Source organism: Stigmatopora argus, chromosome 3 (genome assembly GCF_051989625.1).
Source record: "Stigmatopora argus isolate UIUO_Sarg chromosome 3, RoL_Sarg_1.0, whole genome shotgun sequence".
In the NCBI taxonomy this organism is placed as follows: Eukaryota; Metazoa; Chordata; class Actinopteri; order Syngnathiformes; family Syngnathidae; genus Stigmatopora; species Stigmatopora argus.
In genome coordinates this window covers 21,190,961-21,214,195 of record NC_135389.1, presented here as the reverse complement: position 1 = coordinate 21,214,195, position 23,235 = coordinate 21,190,961, and the positions used below count along the sequence as shown (strand labels likewise).

At 39.4% G+C, this 23,235-nt stretch overlaps 1 protein-coding gene across 2 annotated transcripts in view; it reads right to left on the bottom strand.

Annotated features, from left to right (window-relative positions):
- fbln1 (fibulin 1) overlaps positions 1-18,798 on the bottom strand; it is a 32,149-nt gene extending 13,351 nt beyond the window's left edge. The window contains exons 1-15 of one of the 2 annotated variants that reach the window (XM_077595398.1): positions 18,535-18,798; positions 15,281-15,389; positions 13,590-13,719; positions 12,963-13,122; positions 12,036-12,098; positions 11,862-11,948; positions 11,641-11,778; positions 11,426-11,563; positions 10,266-10,409; positions 9,338-9,463; positions 9,148-9,273; positions 8,072-8,191; positions 7,856-7,987; positions 7,615-7,738; positions 1,395-1,540 (exon numbers count right to left, since the gene is read on the bottom strand). In XM_077595398.1, coding sequence (XP_077451524.1) covers positions 1,395-1,540; positions 7,615-7,738; positions 7,856-7,987; positions 8,072-8,191; positions 9,148-9,273; positions 9,338-9,463; positions 10,266-10,409; positions 11,426-11,563; positions 11,641-11,778; positions 11,862-11,948; positions 12,036-12,098; positions 12,963-13,122; positions 13,590-13,719; positions 15,281-15,389; positions 18,535-18,589 — 1,798 coding nt within the window. In that variant the 5' untranslated portion in view covers positions 18,590-18,798. Of the gene's footprint in view, positions 1-1,394; positions 1,541-6,377; positions 6,868-7,614; positions 7,739-7,855; positions 7,988-8,071; positions 8,192-9,147; positions 9,274-9,337; positions 9,464-10,265; positions 10,410-11,425; positions 11,564-11,640; positions 11,779-11,861; positions 11,949-12,035; positions 12,099-12,962; positions 13,123-13,589; positions 13,720-15,280; positions 15,390-18,534 lie in introns of those variants that run through there. The other variant, XM_077595400.1, reaches the window with a different exon arrangement.
- Between the last annotated feature and the right edge of the window lie 4,437 nt (positions 18,799-23,235).

The window sequence follows — 23,235 nt, the reverse complement described above, 5'->3', positions numbered from 1 at the left end:
TTGGACTTTATGAGCAATGACACGTCTCCCTCTCATGTTAACATACTCGTAAACAGACGCCACATGTGGGCCAGTCGCTGGCTGACATGCTTTGCCAGTGATTGCGATGGTTACTTATTTGGAGCCAAGATGGCATGTAATGCAACCGTGCCTAAGCATTATGGAACAGCCACTTTGGGGGGAAAAATGGCTTTAATGAGGGGCGGTAAAGGACAAAAAAGGACAAATAAATAATATTAGTCATGACAACAGTGACACATGCAAAGTCGTTTTCAAGTGTTAAAATAACTATGCCGCTTTATTACCTTGACTCGAGGGAATAAAAGTTTTTGCTGGGGTACGATCTGTTTTATTTAGCAACTTGTATTTGTAATAAAACGCGGGTAGGCTTTTTTCTTATTGCGATTGAGTCAATTCCAATGAGTCAACACATGCAAAGTCGTATTCAAATGTTAAAATAACTATGCGGCTACGTTAGTTTAATGTTAGGAGAAAAGGAATTGTTTTTTGACAGGGTATGCTCTTTTTTTAGTCACTTAGATTTGTAATAAAATGCAGATGGTCATTTTTTTTGTTTATTGAGATTGAGTCAATGCTAATGGTAGCTTCGGATCAACACATGCAAAGTCGTATTCAAATGCTAAAATAACTAGGCTGCTACATTAGCCTAACGCTTGAGAAAAAAATGCCCAGGTACGCTCTTTTTATTTATTTATTTATTTTGAGTAACTTATATTTGCAATAAAATGCAGATAGAATCAATATTTTTTTGCTTAATGCGATTGAGTCAATGCTAATGGTAGCATTGGGTCAACACATGCAAAGTCATATTCAAATGCTAAAATAACTGCTGCTACATTAGCATAACGCTTGGGTAAAAAAAGTTTTTTTGCCAGGTACGCTCTGTTTTAGTAACTTCTATTTGCGATAAAGTCAATATTTTTCTTATTGCGATTGACTCAATGCTAATGGTAGCATCAGGTCAACACATGCAAAGTTGTATTCAAATGCTAAATGCTGCTACATTAACTTAACGCAAAGAAAAAAAAAGTTTTTTGCCACGGAACTATTTTTTGTGACTTATATTTGCAATGAAATGCAGAAAGTCCATTTTTTGGTTTATTGCGATTGAGTCAATGCCAATGGGAGCATCTAGTCAACACCACGAAATCAAGGAAATAGCGTCCTGATTAAGAAACGCTTGGCGCAAATGTCGCTGCATGCCATTATAAAATGAACTTTTAAAATATATATTAATATAATTTCAATCTTTTGTCGTTTCAGTCTCTAGAAATGGTCTCTCCGCTCTAGAATCTCATCTGAAGCCACACGGGGATCTACATCACATGGTGAGTCTTTTGGACCTTAAAAAAATGAATTTAAACCCTTTTTACCCTCGGGTTTCGTGAATTCTCTGAACGTGGGCAGCGAGATAAAAGTGTTGGACACGGATTGCGCGTCATCCATGATGCAGGCCACGTCTTTGGGTTGGCAGGCCTTGATGCATCGTATCGGGTCCGAGCGTTCAGGCCGCGACGTTCTAAAAGACAAAATAAATCCAGAGAAAATACAGAATTCCACAATGCATGGAATTTGCAGAAAAGTCTGAAGCATTCGTTGAAAATACCTCAAACTCGTGGTGTCAAATGCAAGAACCACGAATGCGTGTGTTAGTGTCTTTTTTGTTGTTACCGGGGTGGCTGTCAAAAATTGCGAATGTTATTGAACCACGTCAGTTTAACTTAGTTTTGAACTGATTTCAAATCCAAACAAATCCACTGATAGCTTCCCAGAATATGTCATGTTTGACATTGGAAGTTCCATTCAGCAAAAGTCCAATAAGGCTATTCGATGAAGCACCAAACATGGAAAAATACATTTTAAAATCGAGTGGATGAAGAAAAAAACAAACGAAAACAAACGCCAAAATGCAGGAATTCTACCCTCAAGGTCAGCAGAGCCTCAGTCGATAAAGGATGACACTCACAAAGAATATTTGGAATTTTGGGGGCATCCCCGGTTCCATATCCCTATAATCTCTCGGCGATAATTTATGGGCCGAGGGAGTGTTTGGAAAACCTCCCAAATTGTGAGCGACAACTCCCCGGCTTTTCGCCAAAGGCGGCTCTCGTCCTATTATTTAAAGGTTTGTTTATTCCACGGCCTAATCAGTGACAGGTCAGATCAGAATTGAGGCTCCCCAAAAACTCATGCCACCTGGAATATTGCTAAAAAAAATAGATTGAACATTTTGAGATATAGTGTGTATTTATTCCATTTGTATTAGAATGCATTCATTTCCGTAGTAGTAGATATTGTCGCTATATTTGTTGTGTATTATTTGGCATTATTCATTCACTTTACATATGGCTTATCCTCGTGGGGGTGCTGGAGCGAGCCTATCGCATCCAACTGCAGGCAGGGGGCATCCCAAATTGCTTATCAGCCAATCGCAGCGCTCAATCATGTGAATAAGTACTTCATTTGTTTTTCTTACAAGTGCCAATCACTTGACTGCTGGCATGTAAGAAAGATTTATTATTAGTGTTTGTATAGAAGTGAGTTCTTTAATTTTTGCTTGCTATTAGATTAAAATGGGAAATCTGATTTATAACATAGCTGTCAACAATGTTTTTCCCGCATTTTATACGTTTTTTGATCATTTCAAATGGTGTACGCCGTATAACAACGTTTGTATGGGAAAAAATGTTTTTAAAAAGTATGTTTTTTTGTAAAACCGATTTCGTTTTAGCCATTTGGGCTCTAATCCGGATCGTCTCGGTCACTGGTAGCAGACGAAAACGTCATTGTCGACTGCTACTATTGTCATGCTTTAAATCCACGTTTTCAGGATATAAATATAGCGTGTCAGCAAGCAATGTACCCAGACAGCCAAGCTGTCAGCGTGATACAATGACATCTACAGAATTTTGAATTTAGTGCATACAAAACGCGAACTGACTGATTGGGCACCCCGTCTACTTTGGAGAAAATTTTCCACTATGTGAGTAAATATATGCCGCATTGCAAATGTATGGTTTATTATCACTTAATAAGGCCAATTGCAATCATTCAATACGGAGAGCAATAGGCCGAGGTTGACAGGTATTTTATAATTATAAGTGAAAACTGGATTTTCATGCTGTATGCTGTTTAATGAGCACTAGAATTTAAATTCATGCCTGCCTTTGAGAAACAAGCGTCCCCAAAAAAGGGGCATTGAGGTGATACAGAACTTTTTAAATGTTTGAGGGTTCTTGTTCGCTTTAAATCAAGGGTGTCAGACTCGGGTTGGTTCTGAAGATTCAGGGTTTTTAATCCAGTTCTTTTAATCCATTTATTAAAAAAAATCTAAATATTATATCTAAAACGCTCTGGCCCGCATGAAATCAAGTTGACGTTAATGTGGCTCGCCAACCAACCCGAGTTTGACACCCTTGATCTAAAACAATGTATATTTTAGCATTTTTTTAAATATATTTTTAGATTTTACAAAATGATTTTTGAACTAAAAACACAGAAAAAATGATTAAAAAATTACAATTATCGATTTAAAAGGGGGAAAATCAGGAAATGGAATATACATCTATACTCTTCATTTTAATTTGATCCTAAAACAGAAAGTCGCCACTCATGATTGACTTTCCCGGCCCACACAAAATGATGCGGTGGGCCAGATATGGCCCCCGGGCCGCCACTTTGACACGACTGCTTTAAATTATTGGTGGACCTCCATGTTTCACGTGCTTCAGGACACTGAGCCTTGCCTACAACCACTGCATTTTGGGCTATGAAAACAACTCTTAAGTTATTTTGTTTAGGTGCATAGTGAGTTATGGTCCGTCCCCTTTGGGGACCCACTGCCCGAAGGTTTACGTCGAACCGGAGCGTACCCGGTCAGTCCGCTTTTCATGGACAACAAGATAGGTGGGTAGGGGCTTGTAATTAGCAATTAGCTTAGCGGATAGTTCCAAGTTTTAGCCACAGCCCTGGGCCAAAGCCGCAAATGTCCTCCTGGGTTTTTTGAACCAACTCAGCCTAAAGCTGCAAGCGGCCCGGCCCCCATCGGGGCCCCCGATCGGGGCTCTCCAGAGGACGGGGCGGAAGCCGGTTTGAGGTGGCCCAGATGAATTGATGAGAAGATAATGACCCAGGATGAACCGCCCTTTTACGCACGCGTGGTCAAAGACGGCTAACGGGCTAATTACAGTGTCTTTTTGAATGGCCGTTTGTCCACGTTGGGATGCTCGCGTACTTTTTTTTTTTTTTTTTTTTTTTCTGAGCGTGTTTCCAGTCCTTAACGTGGAAAACCCCCCAATACTTGCAGACCAGAAAGAATAACAAGTCTTTCTTGGACGGATGTTCTTTGGTCAAGCCTCGGTCGGTTGGGCCTGTTTTTTTGATTTTTTTTTTTTTTTTTGTATTTTGGTAATAATTATTTATAGCTGGCAAGTTGATAACATCCCAACACAAACATGACAGGGCATCATTGAATGGGAGAGCGGCCGTGTTTGCCGGACCACAAATTGTCCAGATCCCAAAGTCCTATAACTCAAATGTCAAAAGCGGAAGACATAAAAGAAATGGCGCGCACCGCCGGACGGCCGGCTTCTAATTTTAGGGATAGCCCCGACTCCTTTTCGGAAACAAGGTTATGAGGCGTGACGACATCTGAATTTACACTTTTTATAAGCCACGTTTGCCCTATGTGACAATCTATTTGTGGACTAAGTCTAGGGTTAAAAGACGCTTGGATTGTTCTACTTTTGGGATGTTCTACGTTTGTTGTGCTTTGCTATTTTTCATACAAATTTGAAGTCTTGCTTTGCTATTTTTTTATACAAATTTGAATTTGTGGTTTGATATTTTTCATACAAATTTGAATTCGTGCTTTGCTATTTTTTATACAAATTTGCATTCGTGCTTTGCTATTTTTTATACAATTTTGAATTCGTGCTTTGATGTTTTTCATGCAAATTTGAATTCGTGCTTTGATATTTTTCATACAAATTTGAAATCTTGCTTTGCTATTTTTCATACAAACTAGAATTTATGCTTTGCTTTTTTATGCAAATTTGAATTTGTGCGTTGCTGTTTTTCTTACAAATTTGAATTCATGCGTTGCTATTTTTCTTACAAATTTTAATTTGTGCTTTGCTATTTTTCTTACAAATTTGCATTTGTGCGTTGCTATTTTTTATACAATTTTGAATTCGTGCTTTGCTATTTTTCATACAAATTTGCATTTGTGCTTTGCTATTTTTTATACAAATTTAATTCGTGCTTTGCTAATTTTCATACAATTTTGAATTGATCTCATTTCGCGTCAGATCAAACAAGTTTAAAACTTTGCCAAGACAATTACGAAAGGTTTTTTGACGGACAGCAATTGTCAGGATTAAACGGCATCAGATTAATAAAAAAAAAAAATTCTATACTATGGCGCTGAAATTCAATGTAGATATTTCTATATGCCTTTTTTTTTTTTTATACATGAACAATGATGTCTGTGTTCTTTGGCCTCACCGATCCTCTTTGCTGCGTTCAATTTAATCCGACGTCATCACGAAGGAGCGTACTTGACTTGCCTTATTTTTATTTTATTACAAAACTCTTCAGCCAACACATAAACCATCAAGGATATAAATCAGCAGACTTTAACCATGCAACCAATCTTCTGAGTACTTCAAGTTGTAGACCAGACAGAGAAACCGTATTTTCTAATTTTTCCTTGGCGTAGTGCGCCCTCTAGCGGCTGTCAATCAAACCCTGCTTCCTTAAAGATACTTCAATCCAAAAAGCCATTTAATATAGAAAACATTATTTTGTGTCAAATACTGCTCACTTATTGAAATATTAAGACAATCGCATTATTTGAATATTTAGAAATGTAGACGTCTTTTAATCATGTTACGTCTTATGTTTTTATTTTTTCTAAAATTTGAATTTGATTCATTCAATCATATTATGATGCATTTTAATTATTTTTTATTACTTGTTTATACTTCAACAAACAAAAAATTGTTTAAAAAAATGTACTTTTAATTTTCTCAGTAAAATTCAGTTCTTGTACAAATTGATTCTTAGGAAATTATCATAAAATTATAACTTTTGTGTAACCTTTGTTTTAAAAAAAAGTATTAATAATGAAAAATCAGGACTTTATTGCTGCAATTTTCCTTCCCACCTACAAATTTCAACTTTATTCCTTTGTTCATAACTTTTTCATCGACTCGCGCAAGATTATAAATTAGGAAATATTACAACTAATCTTTTAAAACGTTACTTTATTGTTGCAGCATAACACATTTTTCTTAACTGCCATTTTATTTAAGTCAATCAATATATTTTTCCTCTTAAGATTGTCTTTTTGAGTAAAAAAAAAAATTCTCTAGAAACTATTATAACTATTTTCTTTAAATATTGCAGCTAATTTGAATAAAATCCAATTCGCCTAGATTTCCGACCGAAAAAAAACCCACCCCTTATTCGAGCAGAGGGTCGTAAACCACACGTGGCGCGTCCTCCGTAACAAACACCATCACTTTAGCCAGATACGCGCTGAGGGTGCCGTAGCGCCGCAGCCCCAGCTCTACGGACAGCTCAAAGTCCCGCGGGGCGCGGAAAGGCTTGGCCACGGACAGCACGCCGCCGCCGGAGACTTGCTCCACCTTGAAAAAGCCGTCGTCGTCGCCCGACGTGACGGCGATGCGGATGTTGTCGCCCGCCACCGTGTGGGAGGGGCCCATGCGGAAGATGTTGGTGAAGACGGGGATGTTGGTGGGGAAGGTGAGGTGGTAGTGGGTTATTCTCAGCGGCAGGGCCAGGCACTCGACAGACTCATTGCAAAGCAAGCGTTCGCATCGACTGTAAAGAAAGGGGGAGAGACGCAGAGAGACGGGTGAGGGAGGGGAGATGAGAGAGGGGAAGACCCTCCATGTGGCGTGCATGGCATGCGGGGGGGGGGGCCCGGGAGGCAAAGGACAACCATTTTAGAGTGTCCGATCGGGCTACCATGCGTGTTTTTGGAATGTGGAAGGAAACCGGAGTACTCGGAGAAAACCCACGCAGGCCCAGGGGAGAACATGCAGGTGGACCATCAACCTGGATTTGAACCCAGGGCCATGAGGCTAACGTGCTAGATGCCAAGCCGGGCCGCCGGCTTTAATATGGTTCAGCTAAAAACAATTGAACCGTTGGAACAAGGGTGTCAGATTCGGGTTGACAGCAAAATACGGTAATTTGGAAATGAGATGCATTTTTTTATCTTCATCCTTTTGCCGCCTGAGCGTGCTTTTTTCCCTTTTTTTTCTTTTTAAACCATTTATTAGGCTATTTTTGTGATGTTTGGTACATTGCCTGGGTCGACCTCCAAACTCGACCATCTTGGTAATGAAAGGGATTATGAAGCGACCTGCTTATTAGCTGTAAAAATGCTCTCCTTTCAAATTAAACTGCCTTGCCACCTCCACCAAAAGGGACTCTGACACCTTGACTTGAAAATTGAAGAATCACTTTTCTTATCCCCATTTAAAATGTAAAAGATGTCCAATTTTCAAAACATCGAGGCGACTTTATCCTTTGTCGGAATGAATAGAAAAGTTGTACACTTACGAATCTCCAACCCGACGGTAGTTGTCAGGACAATCGAAGGACAGGCAGCGGAATCCGCCTTGCACGTTAAAACAGCTCTGGTTATCTGCACACGTGTGTATACCTGCCACACACTCGTCAATATCTAGGAGAAACACGGGAAGAAAAAAAAAACATTCAAATGTGAACGGGTAGCGCCAAAAATTCATCGGCACGGGTTGACCGAGAACTCGAATGCGGGGTACGTTTTTGTTTGAATGACCTTGGCAGCTTCGTCCGTTGGGTGCGAGGGTGTAGCCGCTAACGGGGCAGGAACAATGGAAGCTGCCGGGGGTGTTGTGGCAACGGTAGGAGCAGATGTGACCGCCGGTTGGTAAGGCGCATTCATCAATATCTAAAGAATGGTAATAGTGATGGGCGTGCCAGTATGATCACTTTCTCAATTTGGCGGACATTTTTTTTTCCTTTTTTTTTTTACCTTCACACGTCAGTCCGTCGGTGTCACTGAGCTGGTAACCACGGCGACAATAACACTGGTAGGAGCCGTAGACGTTGGCGCATTCTTGACTGCATGGGTTACTTTCACACTCGTTTAAATCTATGAAGAAAAATGTCTTCGATAGTCAATAGTTCTCGATTGGAGGATTGACAAAAGTATCAAAAAGTCTCAGGACTGAAATGTTGTATAGTTATTTGTTTTGTCATTGGCTAAAATTGGTACTGCGCGACTCTTGGTGTTATTATTATTGTGATTATTTTTGCATGTTCCTTGTTAACTCATTGACTGCCATTGAATAGTTGAATTCCCTTCCGACCCTTCCAGTTCTAATCAATTGCATGTCTAATCATTTCATTTCACCGCAGAAAGATGATTGGACGCCACGTGGGCGGACGTCTAATTGCGTCAGTGGCACTGAAATACCGTCTTGGTCCGAATATAAGACGTTTTTTGCATTGAATTAAGACTGAAAAAGTGTAGGTTGTCTTAAATTAAGGGTTATACCACTTCACAACGCTAGATGGCGCCAGATATCGTTAGAGCAAATGCTGAACACTTATATGGTTAATGCAGTTATTGCAATGTTGTTGTTTTATCACAGTAGATGGGTTAATTTACATGTCAAAAACCAGAAGCCATTCATTTACAAATATGATTGCAGTTTTTTTTTACGTATTTAAATGTTCAGATATTGCGATGTGATAGACAGTTTTTGCATGATTTGAATGAGGCAAAATACCATCATTTTTCTCTCGAATATATTATTACAATTATTTTTTCAGATGTACTGTTGTTAATTTCTGTATAAAAATGGAATTTGGTGTTCAAAAAGTTATTTTTCAAACTTGAGTCTTGGGAAAGTCGTCTTATAATCAGGATCGTCTTATATTCGGGCCAATACTATAGTCCCTGAAAAAAAATCTCAATTATTTTGTTTGGATCATATTCACGTAGTTTGGAAAATTGTATCAGTTGTCAAGAATTCTTGATTTGTATCTCTGCGCAACAAAGCGTGGCTCACGAGCATCATCACGGACGGCGGCCATGTTTTTTACCATCACAGTTCCTTCCGTCCCTAGACAGCTTGAAGCCAGTGGTGCAGCTGCACTTGTACGAGCCGGGAGTGTTGTCGCACTTGTGAGCGCACAGTCGTCCGGGGTAATGCATGCATTCGTTCAGATCTACAACGGAGCCAGATGGCGTATCAGGCGTCGCCGTCGTACTTTAGCATCTCATGCCGCTTACCCTCGCAGAGGCGACTGATGCTGTTGAAGTTGTAGCCGTTGTCACACTGGCAATGGTAGGAGCCCTTCGTGTTGACGCAACCGTGGCCAGAACAGACTTTCTCGGGGCCATCGCACTCATTGATGTCTTGAAAATTTGAAAAAAAATGACGTTATTGCATACAAAATTATCTGTGGTGCGATTCAAGGGTGATCCAAAACTGGGTGTGATTGCGTTGTTTTTAGAGGGTCTGAATCTGGTGAAAAAGATTGTTTTTAAGATGATTTTAATGCTTAAAGGTTAAACAAAACAAGAACATATATATATATATATGTTTGTCCAAAAACTGCAGAAGTAAACACTGCAGGGAAAAATGTTATGCTAGCTGTCGTGGGAAGCTAACGGTAAAGTGCATCATCCAAGAAGGATCATGTCTATTACAATATGGAAATATGATACATATAACTGTACAGTAATTGCTCGAATATTAGATTAGATTAGATAACTTTATTCATCCCGTAATAGGTCATAAATGAATGAAAAAATAATTAAATGAATAAATAAATATGTAAATACGTAAATATATAAATATTTAAATGTATAAATAAATTAATATATAAATACATTAATATATCATGGTTAATGTAGACCAGACATGGCTGCGATAATCGAAATATCACATAGTATTATTATAACTATTGTAATTTTTGTAATCATAGAGTTTCAGGGTGGATAGTATTATTATTATTATTTTCTTAAATAATTAATAGCGGAAAAATCGCAAAGCAGTGAATTTGCGATAATCGAGGGATTACTGTACTTTTTTTCTCCCGAATACATTTCCGTAATATCGGATCTGTATCGGCAGGTCCTAAAAATGAGCTAACTTGAACTTGAACTTGGGACAAGCGTATTTAAAAACAGGTTGAGTCCTCGGAGAATGCCATACCGATGCAGCGCGTGCCGTCGTCGTTGAGGTGGTAGCCCCGCCCACAGTTGATGGAGTTCCTCTGGCAGGTGTACGAGCCCACTGTGTTGATGCATAGCTGCCCCCTTTGGCACGGCCCTGTCTGGCTGACACATTCGTTGATATCTGGAATGTGGAAATACATACATGACATTACTGCTGGAACTGTACTCAGTCCTATGCAAAGATTCAAATACAGTGGTACCTCGACATACGAGTGCCCCGACATACGAGCAATCTGAGATACGAGTAAAATTTTGGGCAAATATTTATCTTGAGATACGAGACAAATTTTGATATACGAGCACAGATGCGAGAGGCTGCTCATAAGAACATCATGGCCACGGTCTTTCCCGTCGCAACTCCCTCGTGTAATATCTCTACGAGCACTGGGCGGAGCCCGTAACTTAGTGCGAATGGCGGAGCTTGTTCGCTAATACGAGAGGAGTATATTGCTTCTCGTTGGCAAGTGGTCGTGCGTTATCCTATTGTGAAGACATTTGTGTGCATCATTTTGGGAATCTTTTGAAGGGAAGACAAGAGCAAACAACCCTCGATAGGTTGCATCTGAACGTCAGGGTGGAGGCGGGGCCAATAGAGCCAACCCGGGAGAAGAAAGGTATCAAAATTTCAAACAAAATTAGAATTAAGTTTAGTGTAAGTTTAGATTAAATTTATTTTTGAGTGTGTCGGCATCGTTTAAATTTGTTGATGTTATGTTACGAGCGCGTTGCCGTGCAAAAAGTCTCTCCCTCTGCGAAATCTGTCTAATTTTAGTACTATTAAACACATTTTTAGTACTATTAAACCACTAGTTATTTGTTACTTTGTTAATAGATGGCAAATTAGAACTAATAAAAATGTTTTTCCAATCCAATATCCTGTTTTAGGTGTTTTTTTCAGAGGGTTGGAACAAATTAATTTGCTTTTAGTTCATTTCTATGGGAAACGTTCATTTGAGTTACGAAAAAAATCGACATACGAGCTCAGTCCCGGAACAAATTAAGCTCGTATCTCGAAGTACCACTGTACCTTAAAATAAAAAATCCACCTGTAGTTAAATTTGGCGTAATCAGGTCAAAGGTCACAAGCCCCCATTGATTTTGTATAAATATATCTCACCAGTTAAACATCCCACTCACCTATGCAGTTGCCCAAAGCGTCCTGGATAAAACCAGCACCGCAAGTGACCTTCGGGTGGCAACGAAATGAGCCCTGGATGTTTCGACACTCAAACTCGGGGCCACAGTTGTGCATTTTGGTCTCGCACTCATCAATATCTGCAAAAGATAAATATTGCGTTATCACCACCACACACACTCACACACACGAAAATAACTTTGCACAAACAAGTGACCTTCGCAACTGTTGTTATCTGTCATTTCGTAGCCGGTCCCGCAGCTGACCTCTCTCTGGCAACGGAAAGAACCGTCGGTGTTGATGCAACGTTCGCCCACTCGGCAGTTGCTAGCGCCCAGCCAGCATTCGTTAATGTCTGCGTGTTAAGAAATAAAAGAGAGCTTAGGAAAAAAAAATGACAATCATAAACAACAAGAAAATGCCAAATGAACTTCATACCCTCGCAGCTTTTGCCATCTGGCTTCAGTTTGTAGCCTTTGAGACAGCCGCAAGTGTCGTTGCCCACGCAATTATGAGCACATTTTCCTTGGGGAGGAAATAAATATATTGCTGATCACTCTACAGTTAGGGATGAATTTGAAGAAAAATAAGGAAATGCTTAATATAGTCTACCATTGCACTCGTCTGTTAATATTGAGTTGTTTGCAGGGTCCTTGGTTTCGTCTTTGTTTGGCACTAGAAGGGAGAAAGCGTCTTCATTTATTGGTTAATTAAGATTTCTGACTCGGAAAATGTGCAAGTTTTGCTAGCTATGAAAATCGAAATGGATATAATATTTTTAAAATGACTTTGAGAGGGACTGCAGAGAATATATTGAGAATTTTTGAATGAATTTACTGTGTTTACAGGTGAAAGTTTTGACCTATATCTCAGTTATATGTAATTAATGAGAAGAAAACATCATTTTTGATACCTAAAACTGCAAGTGAATCCTAATGGTTTCTAAAATACAAAAATAAACTTTGAGATGTGTCTTTTTGCTGATATATAATTTAAAAAAAATGTCATTTGGCTTACTATTTGATTGACCAGAAGACAAAACGTAGCATATAAATGACTTTCAAATATAAGAAGACAGTAGTATGTTTCCAAATCCTGAAGTTGTTAGACCTCGGATATTGAAAAAAAAAACATGTTTAAATACAATAAAATACATCTGCATAAACACTAATAGACTCAAGAACACTCTGGTGTGCGTAGTAATGATATACTAACGAGGTAGGTCAGGTCATTTTGAATGCTCAAATATGACTGGCCAAAACAATGGCTTTTATTTTATTTCTTCTACATTACACGCCAAAAAAAGTCTGTGATTTTATCCATTTATTAAACAAGATTTTTTTTAGGCTAGGATGGACTTGATACGTGTTGTCGTTCCCTAGTTTAAACGCTCATTTGTAGAACTCATTTTACCTAGTAGCAATAATCTTTCCATCCACTGGAGGGCAGCGTGGGACTAAAGAACAAGCCTAGCGTTCTAGTTGATCTACTTCATAGTCTACGTTCAGTACTTTTCTATTGATATTTCCTTCTACCCACATTCAGTTTGCGTGGTGGGCTCCGTTTGATTGTCGGGGGTGCCGTAGACGCAGCAGGCACGGTACACCAGGCCGCACTGGTAGCCGAGAGACAGGTTGTGGTCGCAGGGAAGTCCCTGCTCCTGGCCCGTCTTCCCCAAGAGGCAACAATCGCAGCACATCTGTCAATCACAAATACGTGTCTCAGAGTTAACTCGACGAACTGTCACTTTAATGTCATTAAAACTTTTAAAATATTATTGAGTCAAGATGTGTTGAGATCACAACTTTTCACCATTACTCATCACGGTCTGATCATTTCTGTCGAGCAACTGTAGGGTATTTAGACCTCTTTCTTTCATTCCTTCATTTTCCAAACCGCTTATCCTCACCAGGGTGCCGGAGCCTATCCCAACTAACTACGGGTACCAGGCAGAGGACATCCTGAATCGGTGGTCAGCCAATCCCAGGGCACAACGAGACGAAGGACAGCCAATCATAGCTAGGGTAAGGCAATTTACAGTGTTCAATCAGCTAGCCTAGCATGTTTTTGGAATGTGGGAGGATATCGGAGTACCCGGAGAAAACACACACAAGGGAGAAAGAATATGCAAACAAATACTTGGAAATTTAGAATGCACATATGGACCTTGGTGGTCTTGGTCTCACAGGTGTTGGAGAACAAAGAATCACAGGCTCCTTGGTCTTTGGCCACGTTGATGCCGGTAGTGCACATGTTGTCTTCGAGAACTGCAACGCAGCATTGTTCCTGCACAGTTCTGTAACAACAAAGACACACCAAAAAAATCAATTCATATAGCTCAAATAACGGTATGCAACGGAGAGAGCACACAAACTCACCAACACATGAACACACATCTCATAAACTCAACATTAAGAATTCAAACAACAACATTAATTAACAGCAAAAGTGAGAATCAATTGCACCCATGTCAATATTTTCAAAATAAAATAACGGGTAAGGAAATGCATTTACTTTTGGGGGATTTCGTAACTCGGATCTTTTTAAAATAAAATAACGGATAATAAAATATATTTACTTTTGGGGGATTTCCTAACTCGGATCTTTTTCGTATCTCGAGGCACTCGTTTGCATATAAAAAAAATTGTAACTCCAAACATTCGTACCTAGAGGCATTTGTTAGTAGAGGAATGACTGTATTGTCAAGACTGGGTGTCCGTGTCAAAAAGGGCCAATCCATTTGTAAGTAGAGGCATTTGTAAGTAGAGGCATTTGTAAGTAGAGGCATTTGTAAGTAGAGGCATTTGTAAGTAGAGGCATTCGTAAGTAGTGCCATTCGTAAGTAGAGGCATTTGTAAGTAGAGGTATGACTGTATTGTCAAGACTGGGAGTGTCCATGTCAGAAAGGGCCATCCATTTGTAAGTAGAGGTATGACTGTATTGTCAAGACTAGGAGTGTCCATGTCAGAAAGGGCCATCCATTTGTAAGTAGAGGCATTTGTTAGTAGATGAATTTGTAAGTAGAGGCATTCGTAAGTAGAGGTATGACTGTATTGTCAAGACTGTGAGTGTCTGTGTCAAAAAGGGCCATCCATTTGTAAGTAGAGGCATTTGTAAGTAGAGACATTTGTTAGTAGAAGCATTTGTAAGTAGAGGTATGACTGAATTGTCAAGACTGGGAGTGTCCGTGTCAAAAAGGGCCATCCATTTATAAGTAGAGGCATTTGTTAGTAGATGAATTTGTAAGTAGAGGCATTTGTTAGTAGAGGTATGACTTTTTGGTCAAGACTGGGAGTGTCCGTGCCAAAAAGGACCATCTTCTGCTCCCACAAACGATCAAATTATGTCGGTCCGATAAGCAAAGTGCGCTTGTTGATCTCAGTGGGCTTTTTACGAGAAAAGGAGCTTAACCGCCCACTCGCCGCCTCTCAACATATTCTTCTTAGGAGAAGCCTCCTTTCTTAGAAATTCACCTCCATGCGTCGAGCCTTTTAAGGGCACAACAATGTCTCCTCACCCTTTGTTCACCTCTGAGTTCCTGTTACTCCATCCTCCGTTCACTCTGGTTTTCACCTCCAAGGTATTTCCTGGGCTTGTAATCACCACCCACCCCTCTCTCGCTCTAATTACACTCCCTAGCCCCTTCCTCTTGTACTATGATGAAGACAAATTTGGAATCAATTAAGTTTGGCGTGCGCTCCTCGGGTTACAAGCAGACGTGTTATTAAGTCATCATTATTAGTTGGTAGAGAGGAAGCCAGATTTAGGGGCAAAGGAATCTTACGTAAAAAGCCTGAAGATATGTTTTCCAGGATAATCGCACATGGAGAAATCAGTAGCGGGGGGCTCCCGTTTACCTGCATGTCGGGGACGAGGAGATGAGTGGGAGGGTCGAACAGGCTTGGTTGTCGCTGGCTCGAATCTGGCCGTCTTTGCAGCATTCGTCTATTGTGATTTGCTGTACTTCTGTGTAAAAGCGGGCATGTTAAATGTTGGTTACAGCAAAACAACTGTAAAAAGTATGGCATATGATCAGGTTGATGGTGGATTTGATGTCAGGAATTTGTCTTTCTCCTCCTTTTTAAGCGGTACTTAGTCGCCAGTCTTTTGGTCGCCGGTCTTTTGCTCGCCCGGAAGGTTATTGATAATTACCATTTAAATCGTTGCTCAAATTCCCTAAATACAAACTGCGAATGACTATTTAGTCCTACTTAATGCCCTAGTAATTATTAGGCTAAAGAAAAGCTCCAAATTTCCCGGACTTGTATTGTTTTTTGTTGGAGAACTTGTTAAGACCCTGACTGACTTATGCTTCTTAAAGGGACAACGCATGTACATACAAACTCTTTCTTCTACACTCGCGCGTCGGCTCAGTGAAACTGCTCATGGCCATTGTTGGCTTTTATCGATGTGTAGACCGTGTTGTTTTACCTTGTTTTGTCGCCGGTCTTTTGGTCGCCCGTTGTCGCGGTCCGGGCAACCAAAAGACCGTGACCAAAAGACCGGCGACCAAAAGACCGGTGACCAAACGACCGCACATGTTTTTAAGCTGGGGTTGAATCTGCTTCATCACTGCGACAGTTGAGCGTGCTGACTGTTGAGCTAATGGTAAACTTAAGCTTTAGTTGTCATCTTTTTGCTTCTCCGAAACGGTGGTTTTCCTTAAACTCTGTCAATACTTGCCCGAATTTGTCTCAGATTGATTGCTCATTAGTCAGCACACTTGCCTGCCGTAGTGAAAATGTGGGTTTGAATCCCTGCCTCTTTCGTATCTCGAGTCACTCGTTTGCATATAAAAATTGTAATAAGGGTCGTTTAGTGATTTTCTACAACAATTTTCCGTTTTTTTTTTTTCAAATACATGGTTGCTGGAGAACCATATATTTTTTTCCATTTATTTTACAGTTTCCCTTTTTTTACAGCAGAATCCTGAAAATTACAACAGCCAAAATATGACCATAAATTTGACGTCCCACCTTCACCCCTGCAGTATTTCATAGTACGACTTGACACAAGCCACTACACGGTTTTGAGCAAATTTCCCTTGACCTTGTGGTCATCCCTCATCTGTCGCAATCATTTTTCCAAGCAGTGGTTTGCTTAAACGCGTAAATTTATCGAACTTTTGGCAAACTGACACGACAAACAGTACTCCTCCTGTCAGTTGCTCGAAAAACACTGACCATTCCACTGAATTGATAAACAATCCGTCGTCCCGAGAGAAGCCAAAAAATGCATTGCTCCAACTAATGGAGTTGTTTTGGGGGTCCTCGCACGTGTCGAAACAACGGGAATATTCACTCAATGTTTTCATTTTTTTGGAGACGAGAGTGCTTTATGATGTCTGCTCACTGTTAATAGGTTTGGTTAGAAAGGGAGGACGTAAAGTTGGCACTTTTGTTTTTGTTGATGAGTTTTTTGTTTTGAGCAGGCGAGTGTTTTTGAACAGGACTTTTTTAAAGTATGCTTTTTGTAAAAGTGATCTTGTTTTAGCCATTTCGGCTTCAATTGATAAATAAGTGGAAAAATAATTCCTGCTTTTGCTAATGTGACGTCTAAAATTGTGAATGGAAATAAATAATATCAATTTCTGGCCCTTCAATACGAAAAAAAATACAATTTTAGTTTTCTATTCCTTTTTTTAAAGAAGTTTGGAAGTACTGCACTTTCTTGTAATCCCAAAGTGTAATTAAAATGATTTTCAACCATAGTTGACATCCAGTGAGGTAAAAAAAAAAAAAAAAAAAAGGTAGTAATCCAATTATCATTCCCACCAGGGGCCACTGTAAGTGTTTTCCAAATTATAGTCATAGTTGGCATTCCAAGACCACCGCTGTCTCGGACGCTGAAAACCCTAAATTGAAAGAACAGAAGTGGCTTTTTTTTTTTTTTTTCCTTTCTTTTTTTTTTTTTTTATCAGAACGATGCAAAGCAGACGCCGTGCTGTTTTGATGTATTGTCTGCCGATTTCCTTTTTGGATCAGATGAAAGATGTGGTGACGTTTTTTTATTTTTTCCCTTTGACTAGGTCTAGCCAGACGCTTTTTCTTTGTAAACAAGACTTAATAAAACCACTGGAGCACCAACATCAAAGACACATACGTTGTAAAAATTGTTATCCATCAATGCACAATCCACTGGATCTTCATTTATGATTGAATATTGATTTCCTTGTCGTTCGCGACCACGACGCCCCCCACCGACTGTGAAAGTGCCCCCACGTGTGTGTGAGATGCCTCAAAGACCCTCCTTACGTGTGAATCGCACCCGCGTATTGCAATTTCACGTGCGCACTACGCCATCCTCGGCATAAGAAGGCACATGGCCCTTGTTTTTTTTTTTTTTAAAACAGTACTCCGACACCAGCTACAAAAACGGGATGAATTAAACTTAATCTAATCTAAATGATTCATTGGAGCGATCCACTCTTATTAAATATATTTAGCCTATGGAAAGAGATAACACTTAGTGCAAATTTACTTGAAAATCCTAACCATCACCTCATTGGAAATGTCATCCAGATGCAAAATTTTGAAAAATGCTGATGCCCTTTTTAAAAAAAATACTTATTGACATAATAATTTGTTCTCAATGTTCCTAGAATCAATTAAATGTGCACCTATTTTGAACACGGGAAGATATGTTCATACCTGTCAACCTCTGCCGATAACTGCCCTTATAAATGATTATGATTCCCCTTACAAACCCCCCCAAAAACCTTACAAACACCGTACGCGTACGGTGTTTGTAAGGTTTTTGGGGGGGTTTGTAAGGGGAATCATAATCATTTATAAGGGCAGTTATCGGCAGAGGTTGACAGGTATGTATGTTATTATATATAAGCTTGAATTCCTGCAGAAAATAATGGTGATAAGATGCTATCCAATGGGAAAACAAGGTATTGAAAAAAAAATGCTACCCAGCATATAAAACGAAGATTAGAAGTTGCTTGCTACACCTTAAAAAAAGTGTTGACATCACTCCAAATTCTAAAACAATCCAAATCCAACAGGAAACAAAGTGATGAAACCACCACACCAGAGCAACCAAGTGAAGCATCCCTCCCTTCTGCTTCAGTCGCTAGCTAACATGAAACCAAACATCCTCCTACCTTGACCCAAGAGGACTCCCAGCAATGAAGCGAGCACAACAACCCGCAGATCCATGAGGTGAGATACACGAGTCCGCACGACAGATTTAAGGTTTCAAAAAAAAAAAAAAAATGGACAACTTTGAACGGACCACTAAAAAAAAAACTTAAAAAATGGCAGTGGACTCCAGGGGAACGAGACAGAAGAGTGATGCAGTGCAGCGGTGTCTCTCTCCAGGAGTGAATGTCGACTCAGTGACTGCACGCACCGTCACAGGCGGGCTGGACCCAAACACCCACTTTCCCCTGCAGTACTCCACGCGGACCCTAATCTACTAGCGGCCATCAAAAGTTGCTACGTAAGTACTTGTCTGCTCATTCTGATGATGAAGTGAAGCTGCTCTCCATGTTAAGATTCTCATTTACTGCGCTTCAATTGGAATATTAACATACCTGTCAACCTCTGCCGATAACTGATGAACTGAAAAAATGATTTTTTTTTTAGATCAAATTCAACTGTCCTCACATTATACACTTAATTATTCACATTATACACTTAATTATTTTAACAGTGTATAATGTGAGGACAGTTGAATTTGATCTCAAAAGTCGCCACATCATCACGTGTATTTTTTTTTTTACAATTAAATGTGCACCTATTTTGAACACGTGTAAAACAGGGGTGTCAGACTCGGGTTGGTTTGCGGGCCGCGTTAACGTCAACTCGATTTCATGTGGGCCGGACCATTTTAGATATAATATTTAGATTTTTTTTTTATAAATGGATTAAAAGAACTGGATTAAAAGCCCTGAACATTCCGTTTTTTATAGATCTAAAACAATGTTTATTTTACCTTTTTATATATATTTTTTTAGATTTTACAAAATTATTTTTGAACTAAAAACAGAAAAAATGGATTAAAAAATGACAATTATGGATTTAAAAGGGTGAAAATCAGGGAATTTAATATACATCTATACTCTTCATTTGAATTTGATCCTAAAACAGAAAGTCAGCACTCATGATTTACTTTCCTGGGCCATACAAAATGATGTGGCGGGCCAGATTTGGCCCCCGGGCCGCCACTTTGACACATGTGGTGCAAAATGTGAGGACAGTTGAATTCTATCTAAAAAGTCGCTGAGTGATCATGTGTATTTATTTTTAAAAACTTAGAATAATTAAGTTCTTAAAAATAAATACACATGATGACTCAGCAACTTTTTAGATCGAATTCAACTGTCCTCACATTTTACACTCTTCATTTCTTTGTCTACCCTTAGTGTCCTCTTGCCAAAACGATCTTGATACTACAATTCTTGTAACTTCCATCGCACGTAGACCGAATGATTTGGAAGCAGGGGGGGGAGGAATAATTGCTCGACTGCATTTTAAACATTTTGTATCAACTACAGCCCCTCTGCAAACTCAATCAGCCAGCTAGCCCGACTGCTTCTGGGAACCGTAACAAAGAGAACGCAAGAAAGAAAGAGGTTGGGCGATGGTTTAATCACAGCCACATGTCTGTCTCTGCCACCGCTCTCAAAATTTCACTCAGGGATTGATATCGGGACACCGCAAAGCGCATAAGTAAAACTCCAAATCGCCTGGCGCGACCAGTCAAGACTTGACATCGATATTTTACGATTGGCGACGGAAAAACGAACCAAATCAGATTGGATCTCGCTTGATCCAAGGTGCTTTTGGAATGTTTCATCCAGGCCTGGTGGAGGCAATGGAGCGTAAACACACACACAAAAAATATAGTTCCACAGGATGTGATAGGCCCTTTATCTCAAGACAAAGACCATCCGTGGACGTGCTAATCTTATCTTTCTCTGGAGATGCCTTTGAGAGTCACATACCTGTCAACCTCTGCCGATAACTGCCCTTATAAATGATTATGATTCCCCTTACAAACCCCCCAAAAACCTTACAAACACCGTACGAGTCGTACGACTCGTACGGTGTTTGTAAGGTTTCTGGGGGGTTTGTAAGGGGAATCATAATCATTTATAAGGGCAGTTATCGGCAGAGGTTGACAGGTATGGCTCAATCATTCAAGTGCTTGCTGATCTTGATCAGATGGAGACTACCGGCAGGTTATTGCGCCTGTTAGCTTACAATCTAGCCACAAATCAACAGGCTGAGAGCTGACCTGGAGGAAATTAGGGTGGGACAGGTCACATTCAAACAGAGGCAATCTTACCGGCGGGGGTAGGAGGGGGTGCCGCGATCTGGCTTTGAAGCTCGGCTCGGCTTGCCACGTCTGGGTCGGTCGGTCGGCCGGAAGCCGTCCCCGGGGAGACCAAAGACCCCCACGGTCATGTTGCGCAAACACACGGGGGAAGTTGTCGGCAAACGAAGCAGGCGTTAAGTTGTTGTTTGGCAATCAGACTTGGACATGGCGTTTACTTTCACCAGATTTGGAATGTTTGGATAGCTGGAGTCGTTGTTTACAAGGGTGTTAAGAGTAAATATGGAGTTTTTTGAAAGTTCACAGTACTTTCTTAATTTAGACCAAGGGTGTCAAACTTGGGTTGGTTCGCGGGCCGGACCATTTTAGATATAATATTTAGATTTTTACTTTGTAATCGGATTGAAAGAACTGGATCAAAAGCCTTAAATATTCTGTTTTTTATAGATTTAAAACAATGTTTATTGAGCTTTTTTTTCTAAAGGGAAAATGTCATTTTTCATTTCAAAAGGAAGCATTTTTTTGTGTTCAATATTAAAGTAGAAAACTGAAAATATTTTTTATATATTTTTAGATTTTACAAAATACCTTCTGAACTAAAAACCTAAAAATGAAAAAAATGGATTAAAAAAATTGCATCTATTGATTTAAAAAGGGGAAAATCAGGAAATATAATATGTATCTTCAATCCTCAATTGAATTTAATTCCAAAAAACAAAGTCGTCACTGACGATATACTTTTTTGGGCCGCACAAAACGATGCGGCCGGCCAGATTTGGCCCCCGGGCCGCCACTTTGACACCTGTGACAGTACCTTTAGATACAAGTGACCCCTAGTCACCTTTTTTTCTGTCGTTCCTGCAGCCTTTCTGCTTTGACTTTGGACTGGGAGTGTTTAACATGGGAGAAGACAAACAACAATAAATCCATGTAACACGACTTGGATGCGATTATTAGGCTCCAACCTTTATGCCACGAATAATTAAGAGTCGTATGTCACGGTCATGCACACATGCCAAATATGTGCAGTTCTGTGGCAGCAGATAATCTGTTTTCTCCTCGCCAAAAGATGATTAGCAGCCTCTTATTGTCACTTAGTTCCAGTATTTAGAAAGGGGGAGGCAATACAAGAATGAAAGTTAACAGGCAGATGGGAACACTTTGATTTTTCTTTCATAGGACTGTAAATTGTGGCAGACAACAGCGAGGCGACCTGCCTTGGAATGTCTACTTCAAGGGTGTCAAACTCGGGTTGGTTCGCGGGCCGCATTAACGTCAACTCGATTTAATGTGGGCCGGACCATTTTAGATATAATATTTAGATTTTTTTAAATAAATGGATTAAAAGAACTGGATTAAAAGCCCTAAATAGTCCGTTTTTATAGATCTAAAGCAATGTTTATTTGAGCTCTTTTTTCTTAGAATTGGAAAATGTCTTTTAATCATGTTTTTTATTTCAGATGGAAACTAAATATTTTTTTAAAGTGGAAAAGGGAAAATATTTGTATATTTATTTTTAGATTTTACAAAATGCTTTCTGAACTAAAACACAAAAGAAAAAAAATGGATTATTTTTTTATAGATTTAAAACATTTTATTGAGCTTTTTTTTCTTAGTAAGGGAAAATGTATTTTAATTATTTTTCATTTCAAAAGGAAAAAATATATATATATTTTTTTATGTTCAATATTAAAGTGGAAAACAGAAAATATTTTGTTTATATTTTTCGATTTTACAAAATGCTTTTTGAACAAAAACTAAAAATGAAAAAAACGGATTTAAAAAATTGCATTTGTTGATTTAAAAAGGGCAAAATCCGGAAATATAATATACATCTATAATCATCATTTGAATTTGATCCTAAAACAGAAAGTTGGCACTCATCATTTACTTTCTCGAGCCGCACAAAATGATGCAGTGGGCCAGATTTGGCCCCTGGGCCGCCACTTTGACACATGTGGTCTACGTTGCTAAAGCAGAAGACCATTGTGATCCAATACAACATGTTTTTTTTTTTATTACCTTCTGAGTGGGAATACTTAAAACACCAGATTTGATTCCACTGAGGTTTAAGAGCCTTTATTTTTTTATAGCACAGTCGTTTTTCATAAGCCTCTTGTATTGGATTTTATAGGATTATTATACTTGACCAAATATTTGGTCTGGTGGGTGTACGATGTAATTTATATCTTATTGAGATTAACTCGCAGTAGAAGGAGAACATATTGGCGCTATGACGTCGGCCAGTAACAGCTTGGTCCCGTCTTTATTTACAATGTTAGACTATGTTTTGGATCCGTGTCAGCGTTATCCTTTGAGTCGGAACAAAAACACTCCGATGTAGACTAAACAACTGGAGCGGAGTGATGCAATCAAATGATAGGTTAGCAAGTGCTGGCTAGCGATTTGCTAGCTGTTCTCTTGGAGGCTTCTGAAGAGCGAATGTAAAATGTATGGGGTATTTTCTCGCATATAAGTCGCCTCTGAGTATAAGCCGCACCCTTAAAATGGCCTTAAAATCGTT